Consider the following 18,957-nt stretch of genomic DNA (forward strand, 5'->3'; position numbering starts at 1 on the left):
GGGGGCATAGGGCCATGTTCACAGGTATATGAGAAATAAGAACTATTAGAAATAGCATGGACACGAAAGACCCATTATGTCGTTCGAGGGTTAAATGTTTTCACTAACTAATGTGGGGGTATAAACCTTTTTTTTTATTTATTTTCCCTTTTATGAAATTTATAAATTAATGAAGCCACCTGGGGGCGGTTAGATGTTGGTGCCTAAAAGCGGCAAAATATTTAATCCGTCACTGGAAAAGGCTATTTTAAAATTGCTATTTCGAAAACAAAAGGTCAAACCGAAACAAAACAAAATGCATTTTAAAATTAAAAGTTAATAAAATTTAAAAAAAATTTGCTGCTACAAAGTCATCCGCAAAATCATAATTTTTCTTCTTCAATATTATTTTTCTTAAAATTTCGACGTGATAATCGATTAATAAATATGCGTTCTTAGCAGATAAAAAAATACATGGGAAATGATTTATATTTATATATTTGTATTGCAAAAATATGATTAAATTTTTTCAGACAGTGTTATTTGTCGGGTTAGTTGTGAGCTTTCTATGGTACGTTACTATAGCATACTACTATATTAAGCATGCTTGATTATGGAGCTGTCAACATCTACAAAAAAAAAGCTAAACTAATTTAGTTCGGAGTACACTCTGAGAAAGTTCTTTATATTCTTTGCGAACAGTACTGTAGAGAATAGAAAGTTCCATAGTTTATCTTAAAAAATATGCTGTTTGTTTGATAGAGTTAATGGCGTGATGTCACAGGACGATAATTCGAACGAAGATATCTTTCACTAAAGGCACTTCTTTTAGGATCATCTTTCGTATCATTGTTGGGCCTAATGCATGATTAGGGGCGATACTGTGAGGTTACAAAATGTACTTGCCATCTCAAGGAACACACTAACAAGAAGTTAAGAGAAATTCAAAATAATGATTTTTTTACTACAAAATTTGCCAGTTCATTAACTTTAAGTATTAAAATAGTCATTTTAACGTCATTTTAATTTTTTGTTGCTTTTATGTTTTCCTTTTGGAATGTATTTTGCTATGAGAGCGTTTTTAAAATTACGATCAATTCGGAATTTACTTCAATCTAGACTAGATAGATAGTCATAATAAGAAACAGCAGATAATTATGATTATCATCCTAATAGACCCGGATAGGAAATTATACATGTCAAAAGACAAATATCGAAGATATTTTTTACAATGCAGCAAAAATATAGTAAAATGAACATTCGAACGATTTTTTACATATCTTATTTTAATATGCACTACATCAATTATTTTCATTATGTTTATTCTTTTTGCTACAGTATACACGATACTGGTAAGCATCCCAAGAAACACACCAAGTCAAGAGAAAGTCAAAATTACTTTATTTTGACATCAAAATGATAATTTTTTGTTACAAAATGACTATTTATTGATGATAAATCAAAATGAAATCATTTTGATTCAATAAACAGTCAAATTTTGTAACAAAAAAATCATCGTTTTGACTTTCATGATGTCAAAGTAAAGTTATTTCGATATTCTCTTAATTTTGTGTTTTTTGGGTTGGAAGGTAAAGGTGAATATTAAATGTGACTTTAATATTCACATTTAATATTTACGTCCCAACGAATCTTGGCAACATTCAGTCATATACGTGATGACGCATGAATTGATTTACGCGCGCGCGCGTTTCTAACAATAAGTAAGTTTTGTATATTATACATATATAAAATCTTATAATTAAATTCAAATTAAAGTATTCTAACAATAGCAATTATATCTTTAAAACATGTTTTTTGTATTTATTTTTATTGTAAAATTATAAGACAACAATCAGCAATGCAATACAGGATTATAAAGAAAATTTAATATTTACGTGATATGTATGTATGAAGAAAAGACACTCTTTACATATAATTGTTAAAACTAACTATGCTAATAATATAAAAATTGAGGGGATGGGCGGAATAAAGGCACAATTTTACTTAGGCCCTTTTTCCGGCAATTAGCTTTTTCATGTATTATTGACAATAAAAGAAATTTTATTGTAAACTAAATTTTATTGTAAACTAAATTTTACAATAATACTAATTTCCATAATATATATGTTAATGGATTGAATAATTATTTTACTATATCATAATTGTACCTTGTAACATAGTCCAGCCAATAGACGAGTCTGTTGGAGAATGGATTTAGTCCGTAGCGTATCGCTACGAAAGCCTTTCGTGCATTTTCATGGTAATGCGTTTATTATAAACTTTAATACCTGAAAAATGTAATAAAAATCCATAAAGCAATTGTTTTTTATTTAATGCAATTGGTGAAATTTATAGGAAAGAGAAAACATATCTGAAATGCCACAACATTAGCCTCCTGGAGGCTTGCTGCATAATATTTACGCTTTCTCTCACTTCGCGCAAAGATCCATATACCTATCCTATTGTCACCGTTTTTTTTCCACGGAGATATGGAATAAGAATACTAAAGTTACTTATTTAAAACTTCAGACAATTCAGAGATTATTTCGTCTTTACGTCAAATTTAGTTGTACGCGGACGTAAGGTTTAGGATACGGTCAACTACGCAATGCTACAAATGCTTTGAAGCGTTTTTAATTGGTCGGTTTGTAAAATTCTTTCTTCTAACTGGTCCATCAAACGCTTCAAAACATTTGTAGCGAGACTTTGACCACAGCCTTAGTCGTGTCGTTAATCGCTCACCAACTATAAGAATTAATGTAGAAAGGTGATTACTTCCCAATTTGAAAAATTACTGAAGGAAAGAATCAAAGACTTTGGATGTACAAGGTTAAGTTGGCAACGAGATTGGAATTTGTTGCTTTCGTAATTCTTATTGGCACAATTATTAAATTGGCACAATCAATCAAAAAATTGGAAAAAATAAGGGCGTTAGAAGTTAGGCGTAGAAGACATCGCGCAAATGATACACCTGAGAAGCTTGAAACTTCTTTATTCAATAAAAGTGCTTACATGTTTCGGCTCACTTTTGAGTCCCCAGAGCAAACATAAACTAAAACTTATCCTGGTGAGCTCCCCTACATCGAGAATTTAAATGCCAGAATTAAACAAAAAAGAAAGAAAAGGAAAATTAAGAAGAAGGGAAATATAAAAAATGTCGAATTAGAGAATATGGAAACTAATTTATCGAAAAACTTTAAGAATATAATTAATTATCCAGAAAAAGTTGATTAACCCTTACCATACTAATATGGGTAACTAGTGACTGAGCAATTCCTGTTCGTGCAAGTTTCTTTGAGTCTTTCGGTAATTATAAATTATACTACATTTTATTATTTTCCAAAATAAAGAGTCAATATTTATTCTAGAAAGTTGAAAGTATGTTGGTGAATTTTTAGAGATTTTTTGAATTATTTTGAAGAGGTGAAAAAACGAAAAGATTCTAGCGACCCTTAATAGTATGGATGAGGCACCAAATTGTACATAATAAGGAAAGGATAAACTATATATGAAAAGTTGCGTGTCTGTAACTCGATCGGTAGTTGTTTTTTTCACAACCGTCAATCAGTATTTCACTAGTGCCCAGATGTAGCGCTTTGATCAAACAAAAGTGACATTGATCGCACTATTACAATACAATTGATTTTGACGGGAGCAAATTAAAACTCTATCGAACGATGTTTTATAATATAATGGAGGTCAAGAAAATAGAGATCTGTAATTTAAAAGACGGCTTTAATTTTTTAAAAAAAGATGCAGACGAGAGAAATCATATCAGAATACACAAAAATGATAAAACTCTTGCTTACAATCCTTGCAACATCCTGTGGAAAGATCTTTTTCTGCTTTTAGGAGATTAAAAACTTATCTACGTTCTACGATGCTTCCAATTTTGTTAAATAGTACGGCTGTTCTGCATATTCATTCAGATGTTATACAAAATTTTAATTTAGAAGCTATAATGGATGAATTTATAAGCAGCAACAAAATCTGTTATTTCATATTTGCATGTTCTATATGATTACATTTATTACATATATAAAATATATATACCACATATAAAATATGTATGCTATACATAAAAAATATATATTACAAATGTATATATAAAAAATAAAAATATATGTGCAACAGTTTTCATGCAATCACGAGACACTTTTCTTTTGGTTGTCCGTCCGACTTTGCCTATCTTCGCAAACACTACATTTGGCACAATTCTAAGTCGACGCCCCTGGCCGTTCTCATTATGATCCTCAACATCGGCGCCCACATCTAGTAAGACGCATACCACTCCTCCGTGTCCACCAGCGAATCCGTATATAAGGGGTGTCTTACACGATGCAGATCGAGCATTAACATAAGCAATTAACAAAGACACAATGTCTACATTCAGGACGTTCGCTGCTTTTATCAAACGTGTACAACCGATCTCATTGCAAAACTCGACATTTGCTCCAAAGTCTATTAAGATACGTACAACCTCTTCATGTCCACCGGCGCATCCGTATATGAGAGCTGTGTCATTTGATGTAGATTGAGCATTAATATCAGCTCCATGAGCTATCAGCAACGACACAATATTTACATGCCCAGTACTTGCTGCTTCCATTAAAGGTGTACGACCATTTTCATTGTAATCCTCAACATTAGCTCCCCAATCTAATAAGATACGTACAATTTCTTCGTGTCCATTAACGCATCCATACATGAGAGGTGTGTTATTTGACGTAGACAGAGTATTAATATCAGCTCCGTGAGTAATCAGCAGAGATACAATATCTACATGTCCGGCGCTTGCTGCTTCCATTAGAGGAGTATGACCGTCTTCATTGTGATCTTCAACATCAGCACCTGAGTCTAATAAAATACGTACCACTTCTTCATGTCCACCAGCGCATCCGTATATGAGGGGTGTGTTACACGATGCAGATCGAGCATTAACATCGGCTCCATGTGCAATTAACAAAGACACGATGTTTACATTCCCGGCACTCGCTGCTTCTATCAGAGGTGTACAACCGATCTTATTGTAAAACTCGACATTCGCTCCAAAGTCTATTAAGATACGTACAACCTCTTCATGTCCACCGGCGCATCCGTATATGAGAGGTGTGTCACTTGATGTGGATTGGGCATTAATATAAGCTCCGTAAGCTATCAGCAACGACACGATATTTACATGCCCGGTACTTGCTGCTTCCATTAAAGGTGTACGACCATTTTCATTGTAATCCTCAAAATTAGCTCCCCTACATAATAAGATATGTACAACTTCTTCATGTCCATTAATGCATCCATACATGAGAGGTGTGTTATTTGACGTAGACAGAGTATTAATATTAGCTCCGTGAATAATCAGCAGAGATACAATATCTACATGTCCGGCGCTTGCTGCTTCCATTAGAGGAGTATGACCGTCTTCATTGTGATCTTCAACATCAGCACCTGAGTCTAATAAAATACGTACCACTTCTTCATGTCCACCAGCGCATCCGTATATGAGGGGTGTGTTACACGATGCAGATCGAGCATTAACATCGGCTCCATGAGCAATTAACAAAGACACGATGTCTACATTCCCGGCGCTCGCTGCTTTTATCAGAGGTGTACAACCGGTCTCATTGCAAAACTCGACATTCGCTCCAAAGTCTATTAAGATACGTACAACCTCTTCATGTCCACCAGCGCATCCGTATATGAGAGGTGTGTCACTTGATGTAGATTGTGCATTAATATTAGCTCCGTGAGCAATCAGCAGAGATACAATATCAACATGTCCGGCGCTTGCTGCTTCCATTAGAGAAGTATGACCATCTTCATTGTGATCTTCAACATCAGCACCTGAGTCTAATAAAATACGTACAATTTCTTTGTATCCACTGGCGCACCCATATATCAGAGGTGTGTTACATGATGCAGATCGAGTATTAACATCGATCCTGTGAGTAATCAAACACGATACGGTATCCACGTGCCCCGTACTAGTAGCTTCCATTAAAGTGGTGCGGGTGCCATCGAAGTCCATCTTGATGTCACAATTTTCTATATTCATCATAGCATTCATCGTCAGAAGTATCTGAGCCAGCAAATTGCAAAATTGTACAGGAATTGATTAAAACCTAAAATGCCGTTACGCTAGATTATGCTGCGCTGCACCTGAAGTAATGGCGGTGTCTAAGAAAGCGTCCTGATCACGGAGTAAAAGAAGGAGACCAAACTCGAGGATGAAAATGGGTTCGAAACACTACGTTGGAAAACCAATGGAAAATTGGGACGATGCGATTTTAGTGCCGTTGCGGGAAATCTAGGAAATATATACCACACGATAACGCTTATGGCCCCGGCACACCAGCGCGATGTTCGTCGCGCGCGACACGCGATATCCAATGAGAGTATACATTTAGAATGAGAAGATCGGTAAAGCTGTACACTCATTGGATATCGCGTGTCGCGCGCGACGAACATCGCGTTGGTGTGCCGGAGACATTACGGAATACACATGTATGCACGTTTTATTTTTAATACAGAAATTCCAATTTGTATAAAATTTAATTTTATTTCATTAAATGACAAATGCATCAATATTTATTAAATATTATAAAAAACTGTCAATTTATAGGAATTGATAAATATTTTTCATTCCATTTTCCTGTAATTCTGCAATTTGTGTATTTTTGAGAGTAGAATATATTCTGAGAAGGAAAATTGTCGTTCAAGTCTCGTTTTTATTCTTTTTAATTTCAAAGGTTTTTAATGTCGGTAAGTTAGAAAACAATAATTTAATGATAATTTATGACTATGCATAAATGTATGTATTTTTAAATAAATATTGATGCATTTGTCATTTAATGAAATAAAATTAAATTTTATATAAATCGGAATTTCTATATTAAAAATAAAACGTGCATACATGTGTATTCCGTAAGCGTTATCGTGTGGTATATTTTCTAGATTTCCCGCAACGGCACTAAAATCGCATCGTCCCGATTTTCCATTGGTTTTCCGACATCGTGTTTCGAGCCTATTTTCATCATCGAGTTTGGTCTCCTTTTTATTCCATGATCAGACGCTTTCTTAGGCACCGCCATTACTTCAGATGCAGCGTAGCATAATCTAGCGAAACGAAATTTTGTGTTTCAATCAATTCCTGCACAATTTTGTAATTTGTTGGCTCAGGTACTTCTGATGATGAACGCTACGATGAATATACAAGATTGTGACATCAAGATGGACTTCGATGGCACCCGCACCCCTTTGATGGAAGCTGCTAGTGCGGGGCACGTGGATATCGTATCGTGGTTGATTACTCACGGGGCCGATGTTAATACTCGATCTGCATCATGTAACACACCTCTGATATATGGATGTTCCAGTGGACACAAAGAAATTGTACGTATTTTATTAGACTCAGGTGCTGATGTTGAAGATCACAATGAAGACGGTCATACTCCTCTAATGGAAGCAGCAAGCGCCGGACATGTAGATATTGTATCTCTGCTGATTACTCACGGAGCTGATATTAATACTCTGTCTACGTCAAATAACACACCTCTCATGTATGGATGCATTAACGGACATGAAGAAGTTGTACGTATCTTATTAGATTGGGGAGCTAATGTTGAGGATTACAATGAAAATGGTCGCACACCTTTAATGGAAGCAGCAAGTACCGGGCATGTAAATATTGTGTCGTTGCTGATAGCTCACGGAGCTGATATTAATGCTCAATCTACATCAAATGACACACCTCTTATATACGGATGCGCCGGTGGACATGAAGAGATTGTACGTATCTTAATAGACTTTGGAGCGAATGTCGAGTTTTGCAATGAGATCGGTTGTACACCTCTGATAAAAGCAGCGAGCGCCGGGAATGTAGACATCGTGTCTTTGTTAATTGCTCATGGAGCCGATGTTAATGCTCGATCTGCATCGTGTAACACACCCCTCATATACGGATGCGCTGGTGGACATGAAGAAGTGGTACGCGTTTTACTAGACGCGGGCGCCGATGTTGAGGATCATAATGAGAATGGCCATACATCTCTAATGGAAGCAGCAAGCATTGGGAATGTAAATATCGTGTCTTTACTGATTGCTTATGGGACTAATGTTCATGTTCGGTCTACATCATGTAACACATCTCTCATGTATGGATGCGTCGGTGGACACGAAGAAGTACGTACCTTAATAGATTCGGAGGTCAATGTCGAGGAGCACAATGAGATCGGTTATACACCTCTGATGAATGCAGCAAGCGCCGGGCATATTCAAGTCGCCAAGGTCCTGCTTGAACACAACGGCATCTACAGACGGTCTAATAAATTGGAAAAGACACCATTGACGTTGGCCTGTTTTAACGGACATTTAGAAATGGTCCGTTTATTGCTAGAAACTCGTACGGATCAAGAGCATAAATCCCAGGAGATGCATATCGCTCTTATCGAGGCATCAATAAACGGTCATATAAAAGTGGCTCGTTTACTTTTAGATTCAGGTGCCCAAGTAACAATGACTGATAGTTCCGAAACGCCATTAACGTTCGCTGCTAGCAAAAATCTTGTGGACTTGGCTCAGCTCTTGATCGAGCGTGGAACAAACATCGAGGAAGTTAATGACGAAGGTTATACGCCATTGATGCAAGCAGCGCTTGAAGATAATGAAGAAATGGTCACATTACTTTTGAATGAAGGTGCAAACATCAACGCTCAAAATAAAGAAACTAAGGAAACGGCGCTTGTCCTGGCTTGTGAAAATGGTTATTTAGGAACAGTCGATCTTTTAACCAAGGCGGGAGCGGATATTGAGCTTGGTGCAGACACCCCTCTGATGGAGGCTGCGGCGGAAGGATACTTAGATCTTGTTCAATATTTACTGGAATCTGGAGCGGATGTTCACGCTCACAATCAGATGCTAGAAGAGGAGAGCCAGGAATCTTATACGGCATTCACGATCGCGTGCAAAAACGGTCACCTTGCTGTTGCTGGCCTTTTATTGCAATTTGGCGCCGATCTAAGACATTTTTTTCCAAATTATCTGGACGAAGAACATAACCGGACAGCATGCAATATTATATGAAACTTTGTTTCATATTTATTTCTTTATCGGAATGTCTGTGAATTTTGTAAGACATCCATTAGTATTTTTATACATTTTCGGATACTCTTCAATGACCTTAAAACGAACACTTTTGTATTATCCATATAGTACGTGACATGAACATATAGCAAATTGAACACGGCAAAGTGTATTAGTGGAATAGGCCTATAGGGGAAACCACTAAAGAAAAAAAAACGCGTCAACAATAGTACCTCGTGGGTGACGTGGAAATCTATTGTAATTGTAATTATACAAAGTTAAGATTACTTTGTACAATTATAATTTGTATTGCAAACATTACCAATCATTGAATAATCTAAAAACCGGTTTTTTAATTATTCATGGTAATGTTTGGGATATGGTGCTTTGTAGTCGTGGTGAGCGTCCTTATTTTTGGGATAATTAATTATATTCTTAAAGTTTTTTGATAAATTAGTTTCCATATTCTCTAATTTGACTTTTTTTATATTTCCCTTCTTCTTAATTTTCCTTTTCTTTCTTTTTTGTTTAATTCTAGCATTTAAATTTTCGATGTAGGGGAGCTCATCATCCCAGACAGCACAGTAACGTTTTAAAAATGTATTTAAAACGTACACGTTGAACGTTTTGGACATATTAAAAACATCCAGATTAGATCCATGCATATTTTAAAAACGTTTCAAAGACATCCATTGTTACCATTTTAGATTTTTTAAAAACGTCCATTTTAGGTCGCAATGGACTAAAACCGGACTAAATTAATATATTAAACAAATTTTGGACTACATTCAAGACAAAATGATTATTATATGAGTATTATTATTGATTAATATCTTATTCTAGAATACACATCATATTAAAATTATGACAAAAAAACAAAATTTTTCTCTGAATTCGGGAACTGATTTCATAGTGTTTCGAAACGGTCACCCATTCTGTTGCATACCGCCATCCATTATCCTTGACTTCTAAAATCGTATGGAAACCGCTGCACTTCGATGATCCACGAACACCTATATAATTATGGGTGTATAGTCATGATACATTTGTTCAATATGATCCTGATAAAATTTGTGCAGTTCAATTTAACATCCAATTACTGTGTAATATTTAATCTTAATGTTATAACGACTATTTTCAGGTTAGGAAATCATACGCTCTACTTTCACAGTACCAGTTATCATGTATATCGTCTCGATTAGAAATCTCCACAGTCTCTCTCTTGTCGATAATAGTACCCCGTATTGATATGGTACGGGTTATATACCATGATGTACCTAAACAGTATTATGCAGTATAGATTTTTTGTCGTTGAAAATTTTTAACACAGCACAGATGTCCTAGAGACGTCCATGAGACGTTCAAAAGACGTCTGTACGTACTAACAAAAGTGAAACTCCTCGTGCAATCTTTAAAAAATTTTCACTTGTTAAGTCAGTGAAAGCAACACGTCGCGAGCAGATTTAGAAAATTTTTTGCACGAGATGAACATTTTTTAAATGCCCAAATGTGAACATTCTTTGTACGTTGAATAACGTACGCTTTTGAAATATTCATACTAAGTCCATGGACGTTCGGACTAAATAAAAACCAGATTTGGACGTCCGATGGACGTTGTGTGCTGTCTGGGATGACAGGATAAAGCCCAAGACACAATGCGAGGCAATAGCGATAGCGATAGCGATAGCGATAGGAACAGAGGAATCCAACATACGGGAATCCATATGTCAATGCACATGGGAACATGGAATAGCGATAGCGATAGCGATAATGATAAATTTCCGACGAGTTGGAATTCTGTGTCTATCACCTTATAGCCTACCAGAGTTCAGATTTTTCATTCTGTTTATTTACGCTATAACCTCTTTTCACGATATATGTTAATATCCGTTCAATTCCAGTTTCGACTCCTAGTTTGATTGTGATAAACTTAAAAAATTGATCATTTCAATTATTGTAATAATAATTACCATACGGATAGTACATTATCGATAGTACATTATGACATACAAGACATCAATGATAACTATAAAGTGGGCGATAATGAAAAATTTGGTGATAAACTTTTAATCGATCTGCTTAAAAAATACTTAATTGAAGGCAATTTTTGTCCTGTAATAACTTAATGTGACTTAACGTTTTTAAGTTACATCTACTGAAGCAGAAGAGTATACTACAGTATGTACGCGATCTAATTGGTTGGCCTTTATTTCTTTCGCCGCATTGTGCAACGGGAGGCGATAGTTTATATATCTCTTATTTCTATCGCTATACTATCGCTATATTATTTCTATCGCTATACTATTGCCTCGCATTGTGTTTAAAGGGCTGCCTGGTAAGCGCCCCGTGCCCCGCACACTGCCGCGAGCCACCAAACGTCATAACTGGAATGTGCAGGCATCCCGCATCCGAGTACTTCTACCGCCATTTAGTGCCAAACAGTGTATCCGTACATTTTTCCTCTATCGACGACGTTAATAAAAATCAAAGATTTCAAATTTTGCATCGCTATATCTCCGCTCGTAGGGCACGTAGAGAAAAAATAAAAACACTTTCATTATATATTTAGATCGGATGCAATCGATTGAGCACATTTAGAACTTGATCAGTTCAGCCCTTATTGAGATCCAATTATCTCAATTCCTAGTAACTCAATCCCTAGTAACTCGCCGGCTCGCGTAAACTGTAAAGTAGCCACGGTAGTGTTGCTGCGCGTAGCTTAGCGCCGAGACACTACCAGTATCTCCAGATAACGGCATTAACTGTAAATAGATAAATTTGTAGATTGGTAGATAGATAAATTTGCGAAAAGATATATAAACTTTTGAAATAATTAAAATAAAAGTATAATTATTACTTGCATATTTTTCTGTGTATAAGTACACGATTGTAATTTTTATACACGGCTACAGGTTATAAAAAATTTGTACGTAATATCATTTAACATCAACATTTATATTAACATTATGCATATTTTTATATATGAATTATCTACTGTATTACCTAATGTACCATAATATAATTTGTAGATCGTTGTTGGTAAATGTGCTTATAAATGTAAATATTCGATAGTTTTGATATTTATAATAATAAAAATATAAATAATTAAGAAATTCTAAACGTCATATAAATAATTTTCTTAACTAATAACTTCAACAGTTTTTAACACATTAACTCTTGAGATATTTCTCAATATTCATATGTACATACGTACATAAATCGGTAGTTTAGATATATTAAATTATTGTATGAAATCAAATGAGTTACGATATATGTATAATTTTTGTTTTAAACATGAACATTTCCTAGCTTACACATCATTTGACATTGTTAAATGGTCAAAAGCAAAATACAGCTCTATAAAATGTTATAATTTAGATATACTAATTTTATTATAATTTTAAATTATTTCGATTGTACAAAATAAATTAACGAATCTTGCTTCTCTGTCTCTTCAACATCTCTTTCTTTCGAATATGTATCTGACCTCTGTCTATTTTCACTATTTTCCATCGCATCCTACAAAATATATTAAATATTTATAATAACCTATCTACATCTAGATAATGGCATAAATTATCTTTAATCATGATAAATAGTTATTTTATGCAATCGCACATATATCTGATGTGATTGTACAAAAGTTGAGAAAAGGCGTAGATATTATAATTCAATAAATGTAATCACACGTATAATTATAAAAAATAATGTCGTACGTTTAAGTATAAAATTGCTATTTACTTTTAGATTTAGGAATTTATTATCGATAGGATTAACGTATTCGTGCTGTCCAGGAGATAAGCCTGTAACTATTGAGTTGAGTGTTACCTCGACCTCGTCGCTTCGATCGTATGACGGATTATGAAAGTGAATGCTGCTGCAACTATTAAAAATCACTGTACAATTTTTACATAAAAATAATATTTTATATTACTCTTTTAACGATCAATTTCTATTTAAATTCAATATTAAAATAAATTTGGAACGTACCTAAGATTGTTTATCGGTTTTGATTTTAATCTGTTTTTCTGATAGTAGTAGTAAACGTATAATAACAGAACAATAATTAGTAATATAATTATTATTAGGCTATAAGCACCACCTGTATACCGTACATTTCTCGTTGGATTTTTAAATGATATCCGCCCATTATTCATATTTATTGTACAAGTACTATTGGATTCTATCGATTCGCCATTTGAACAAATACATGTTGCATTTTCCTTCTTCAAAACACACATATAGTCACAATACTTTTCTTCGCAAGGATTTTTATCTATCGAATAACTTAATATTACTTAATAACTCTCTCAAGATTAGTATACATGATAAGATTTCAAGATAGCTAGAATCTTTAAATAGTATATTATACCAACCAACGGGTTGTCTGGAAATATGAAGAATAGCAAACTGTTTGTGAACATTGTTTTTGCCTATATTTATTGTTTTGCATGATTTTTTACCATACAGTTTACAACTTCGCAGTTGACCGCTTGTATCCATCAGCCAATAAAGTGATTGTTCATAAATACTGATACTAAACGGGTAATGCATCTAAAAAGAGAAAGAATATTATTTTAAAGAAAGAAAAAGATTAAATTTATTCACGCAAAGTTCTTGTATTTTCTCAATATGTTTTTGTGTGAAAAAATGAATTTATCAACGTACATTTGTTCTTAAAAACATGCTACGTTGGCTTCCATCCAGATTGGATGATTCAATAGTTTTATTGAAACTGTCTGACCAGTATAATTTAGATTTTATATGATCAATTGCTATTCCGTTCACAAAGCTTACATCGGAACCAATAATTTTCATGTCGGCGCCCATCATGTCTGTCCGATATATTTTGGTAAATGGCACATCTATTTGCCACGTTATTTGAGCCCAGAATAGCCATCTATAACATAAAAAACGATTTTGAATTTTGTTCTTAAACATACTCTAACGACGATATTATTAATGTCAAATTGATAAGTTTAATACACAAAAAAACAAGAAATTACAAATGGATAAAAAAGAGGTACCTATTAATTGAGTCAACTACAATGGACACTACTTTTGCCTTATCTTCTATCTCGACCAGCGTCGCACATTTTTCTTTCTCCAAATTACATACCTTCAATTGATTAATTAAATAAATATTTAAATCACGGTATTTCCCTGATTTAATATTAGTAAAAATATACCTTAATTGTATTCAAACGGCCATTATCACTAACATAAACATTATCAGTAATCCAATCGACCGCAAGTGACTGTGGATGCTCGACAATCATAATTGTGGTAATTTTCTTTGTTTTAATGTTGAGTTTTTTAATAGTACCGAATTCACCTGTAATTATTTTTTTTATATTTAATTGAATAATATAATTTTTTTGAAAGATTTTTCCAATTTTTGGAGGAAGTTTTTTGGATTTTGTGCTCTATAGACATAATCATCATCATCATCAAGAACGCAACATCCTAAGATGGGACAGGGCCTACCTCTCATGAGGTTTTCGTAACAATGGATTATTTTCCGGAATTAGGTTATTAGCCTAATATCTAACCTCCAACCTGGAGGGATCCAAACAACGAAATTTTTGTTAGAGAAGTGTTCTTGGCAAAGATACTCTAGGTGGGTTGCCATTTCCTTCCGAGAGGAAACTTCCTTCCGAAAGCGTAAATAAAAATATTTTAATTCTACCAGAATCGAACTCGGGATCTCTAGCATAGCAAACCAGTGCGCTTTGCCACGCTTGCTCTCTTATTCAATCTTATAAATTAAGTTATTTATTATGTTTATAGGAAGCATCGAGTGGCTTATCGCTCAGTGCGATTGACTCGCGATCTGTAGAACCGAGTTCGATCCCACATACGCTCGCGTTAAGGAGCCAAAAATGGCTCCATCTGGTGATTATGAGATCTTTGATCGCCAGCGCCGTTCGGATTCGACGTTAAACTGTAAGTCCCATATGACTCTGTGTGCAATCAGCGTGCGCACAAGTATATGAGAGAAATCAACCACATTCGAGCAATAGGACTAAGAAATAAGATTGAAACAAAGAGACTAACCGTTACTCCAGTAAATAGAGTCGTGAACAGCGTTCACGTCGAATCCATTTATACTTAATCCCGATAATGAATGGATCTTATCAATTGAGTGTAAATTAGATGAGATCTTCCTAATATCATTATCAGTTACAGTGATGAATTCCATTGCCGGCCCTAAATAATCATCATTGATGTTAATTGCTTTACATATTTAAGCTTGCAAATATTTAATTAAACTACTTACCGGTAGCTTTGCAAGAAACTTTGTTCCTAAGGTAATATCCCTCGTGACAAAAACACTCGAAAGAACCTACTGTATTTCGACAAAATTGCGAGCAAACGTCGTTTTCGCATTCATTTATGTCCTCGCAAGAAGTCGCATCAGCAGCTAAACGATATCCATATGGACAGCCGCAAACATCACCTTTTGGTGTCTTGTAACATAGGCCTTTACAAAAATTATTCACCATACACGCTACCTCTATAAAAAATATAACGCAATTTGTAAATATTGTATATTAATACATATAAGATAATTAAGATATTTAAGAATTTTCTTAGATTTTCTGAAATTCTGCAATTTTCTGTCTCTTTTAATTCATCATCTCTTATTTATACATATGCAAATTTATCAATGTAGAATATTTCTCAGTGAACACACACATAGTGTTATATTACAGTTATATTGTTGAATGAGAAATCACAACTAACAGGTAAATTACATGTAACTTTGTGTTCACTAAGTTTTATGTAAAAAAAAAACTTATTTCCGCGAATTCTTCTAAAAGTAAAAACGCTCTAAATAGGCCTTTTCTCGCCAACAGAATTTTTGGCAGGAACAGTTTTTATTAATCAAGAAAAATTAACTACATACGACATTTCCCATTTTCATCGCTACCATCTGGGCAATCTCGATTACCATCACATACTTTGCTGTACGGCAAGCAAGTGCCGATAGAACATTTAAATTCATCACATTTGGTAGATTCAATGATGGTCTTTTTACTACCGTCGCAATTTTTTTCATCTGAATTATCACCGCAATCGTCAAATTTGTCGCATACCCAATTCTCCGGAATGCATTTCGCATTGTCGCAGGCAAATTGATCGTCAAAGCAAACCATGCAATTGTGCTCATCATCGTTTTTAGGACAATCACTTTTGCCATCGCATCTGCAAGAAAAGAACCAATACAGCGCATTTTAATAAGTGAGATTATAATTGATTTTTTCTAACGCTCATAACTATCTGCTTGCATAACAAACTTCACAATTAGAAGACATCTTCATAAAAAACGAGTAAGTTAAAGCAACGTTTTAATGTTCATGCATATTGTTCACCAACTACTCTCTTACATATTTTTAAATCATCAACTTACTTTACTTTTTTAGGAAGACACAAATCAGTGTCGAGACACCGATATTCATCCGCAGTGCAATTAACCAAATAAATTGGTTTTGCTAAGCAATGCCTTTCGTCACTGCCATCGAGACAATCGTCGATGCCATTACACTTCAGCGAAAGAGATATGCAATTACCATTGTTGCATTGGAATTTACCATTAAAACATAATGCGTCTAATTTACATGCCTCAGGTCTTTCATCCGATCCGTCCTCACAATCAAACTTAAATACAAATATATAAATACAAATATATAAAAAAACATTGACATATTGAATAATCCATATAGCACAGAATTGCAGAAAGAATATTGCAATATTTTCAATGTTACTTCAATATTATTGAAACGATGAAGTTTGAAGTAATATTACTGGAATAAGCTGCGTTATATACGAAAAAAATTAATCAAAAAGCTCATATATGTCGATTTGGAAAAATAGAAAAATGCAGTTTCTTGAAATTGTTCATTTGTTTCTGTTCATTTTGTTCTGACAACTTTTTTGCAAAACTGTACTCTAAATTAACAACTATTATTAACATCTGATTTTATAAAATAAAAAGTTATATCTAAATATACAAGTGCGTTAAGGGGGTCTCTTACATTAAGAGGCCGAAAACAAGGTAATCTTTCGTAAATTTTTTTTCATAAGGAAAGTTAATGTTTATTAATTTTAAACTTTTTGCATGTTTTAATATAACTATTGTAGAGTACGTATAAATTTTTATGTGAAAAAGAAGTATTTTAAATAATAATAACATAAACATTTAGTTTGACGGTTCGCTACAACGTAATAATTTTGTGTACATCCTAGCGACTGTAATTCTTGCCTGAACCAAAAAATCAAAAAACATTTTTAATTGTATAGAATCATTTTATATCATTTTATGTAAATCTAAAAAATTTTTTTAATCTATATAAATTTCAATTTTGTGCGCCTTTGAAGAAAAAAAATTACTATTTTCACTAGGTAGTAGCCATTTATTTATGCAAAAAAATTGTTAAGGTTGATTTTTATTTAATTTTTTAGATTTACATAGGACGGTTGACTATTAGCTAAAGAATGAGCCCTAAAAGAAGTCGATCGGACAATACTTTTTTTCTCAATCGTGTACACAAAATTGAAGAAAATGCAAAAACCGATTTCGAGAAAAACGCGTTTACAGTTTTCGATGTACATACATATACTCTGTATATATAGCCTGTATATACAAGCGCCGAATTATATCAAAAGACTTCGAATTTTGCTCTAAAATGTTAGGGACATATTCTCGAAGAGTTATACTATCGATTTATGAAAAAAAAATTTAATTTTTTGATTCTCTAACGTAGGAAACTCCCTTAAATAGATAAAGTATGATATAATTGCTACTTACATCGCCGTCGCATAGTAATGACTTCGATATACAAGGAGTTACTCCGTTGGGACATTGAAATTCATCTAAAAAGAATTTGCCCTTAGCATGAATAAACGCACGATTGCGATTGTATAAGTATAGTCAAAATACATTCAGAGAGATAAAGATTACGGGTTCATTCAGATATATTCATTCTATCTTCGCATTCAAATATAATTATGATGATGGACAATAAAGTAAAAAAAATTGCATGCAACACTTGTTGCTGTAATTACCACTTGTGCATTTCGGTTTTACGCAATTCTCTTCATCCGATTGATCGGTACAATCGTAATGCCAGTTACAACGACTTTTTATACTGACGCACTCGCCGTTCGTACATGTAAATTCATTTTTCTTGCATTTCTTCTTTTTATGGCAGCCTATCGTCTCGTCTTCACCATTCGGGCAATGTACGTTACCGTCGCATCTAAATAAATTATAAGACTTTAGAAATATTAATAATATACATATTCTACACTTACACATATAAAATTTTTAAGAAGAAAAAATGAAATAGTAAATATTCCTCGGGTTTATAGAAAAAAAGTTAAATGCAAAATTTCGAAAATATTGAAAGCAAGTTAATTAATCTCGGTAAATCCGCATAATAAACAACTATATTAAACATTATAATTATTGACATATCGATACTTCCAGTTTATGAGTTTGTAACTTTTATTTATGATTTATACGTAAAAATACTGATTAAACATACACATTCTCCTTTTGTATGCAGACGTTGTGCTCGCCGCATTTAAATTCATTTTTAGGGCATTCATACACAACGCATGTTCGATTGTCACTTGATAGTGCCATTCCGGGAGGACAAGCACAAACCTAGAAGTTTGATCATCAAATGAAAATATCATATTAAAATTCTTCAATAAATAATATAATATCAACAAAATGATATTGATCAAAGTAAGGGTATATCCACACAACTTGCATAGTCGCATAAACGCATGCATAAAGAAAATTATCCAATCGCATTTTTCTTATAAAATCGCACGTAAAATGTGATTGGATAATTTTCTTTATATTATACGCGTATATATATATATATA

The 18,957-nt window shown here is 33.7% G+C and overlaps 3 protein-coding genes across 3 annotated transcripts in view; 1 reads left to right on the forward strand and 2 right to left on the reverse strand.

The window, feature by feature from the left end:
* Positions 1–3,854: 3,854 nt before the first annotated feature.
* LOC108758570 (ankyrin repeat and KH domain-containing protein 1-like) lies at positions 3,855–6,043 on the reverse strand. Its single transcript, XM_018503572.1, has 3 exons — positions 5,744–6,043; positions 4,165–5,647; positions 3,855–3,892 (listed from the first exon to the last, which is right to left on the reverse strand). The coding sequence occupies exons 1-3, from the start codon at positions 6,041–6,043 to the stop codon at positions 3,855–3,857; spliced, it is 1,821 nt and encodes a 606-aa protein (XP_018359074.1).
* A 1,040-nt stretch (positions 6,044–7,083) lies between these two features.
* Positions 7,084–9,057, forward strand: LOC108758571 (ankyrin repeat and KH domain-containing protein 1-like). The gene is made up of 2 exons (XM_018503573.1): positions 7,084–7,460; positions 7,557–9,057. The coding sequence occupies exons 1-2, from the start codon at positions 7,165–7,167 to the stop codon at positions 9,055–9,057; spliced, it is 1,797 nt and encodes a 598-aa protein (XP_018359075.1). The 5' UTR covers positions 7,084–7,164.
* Positions 9,058–12,387: 3,330 nt separating this feature from the next.
* yl (Putative vitellogenin receptor yl) overlaps positions 12,388–18,957 on the reverse strand; it is a 13,599-nt gene continuing 7,029 nt past the window's right edge. The window contains exons 18-32 of the mRNA XM_018503574.1: positions 18,609–18,730; positions 18,127–18,320; positions 17,870–17,934; positions 16,472–16,719; positions 15,968–16,266; positions 15,338–15,574; positions 15,115–15,267; positions 14,247–14,392; positions 14,085–14,176; positions 13,726–13,957; positions 13,434–13,611; positions 13,048–13,333; positions 12,799–12,940; positions 12,478–12,576; positions 12,388–12,414 (exon numbers count right to left, since the gene is read on the reverse strand). Of these exons, the coding sequence (XP_018359076.1) occupies positions 12,388–12,414; positions 12,478–12,576; positions 12,799–12,940; positions 13,048–13,333; positions 13,434–13,611; positions 13,726–13,957; positions 14,085–14,176; positions 14,247–14,392; positions 15,115–15,267; positions 15,338–15,574; positions 15,968–16,266; positions 16,472–16,719; positions 17,870–17,934; positions 18,127–18,320; positions 18,609–18,730 (2,520 nt within the window). The remainder of the gene's footprint in view (positions 12,415–12,477; positions 12,577–12,798; positions 12,941–13,047; positions 13,334–13,433; positions 13,612–13,725; positions 13,958–14,084; positions 14,177–14,246; positions 14,393–15,114; positions 15,268–15,337; positions 15,575–15,967; positions 16,267–16,471; positions 16,720–17,869; positions 17,935–18,126; positions 18,321–18,608; positions 18,731–18,957) is intronic.

The sequence above is a fragment of the Trachymyrmex cornetzi genome, unplaced genomic scaffold (genome assembly GCF_001594075.2).
Source record: "Trachymyrmex cornetzi isolate Tcor2-1 unplaced genomic scaffold, Tcor1.1 scaffold16, whole genome shotgun sequence".
NCBI classification, from domain to species: domain Eukaryota; kingdom Metazoa; phylum Arthropoda; class Insecta; order Hymenoptera; family Formicidae; genus Trachymyrmex; species Trachymyrmex cornetzi.

Coding starts and splice junctions, on each gene's coding strand:
- LOC108758570 (XM_018503572.1), bottom strand. CDS start 6,043: ATGAATGCTATGATGAATATAGAAAATTGTGACATCAAGATGGACTTC. Junction 5,648..5,743: donor GCGCCGGACATGTTGATATT/GTATCTCTGCTG, acceptor GGACATGAAGAG/GTTGTACGTATCTTAATAGA. Junction 3,893..4,164: donor TGTAGTGTTTGCGAAGATAG/GCAAAGTCGGAC, acceptor ATGAATATGCAG/AACAGCCGTACTATTTAACA.
- LOC108758571 (XM_018503573.1), top strand. CDS start 7,165: ATGATGAACGCTACGATGAATATACAAGATTGTGACATCAAGATGGAC. Junction 7,461..7,556: donor GCAGCAAGCGCCGGACATGT/AGATATTGTATC, acceptor CATTAACGGACA/TGAAGAAGTTGTACGTATCT.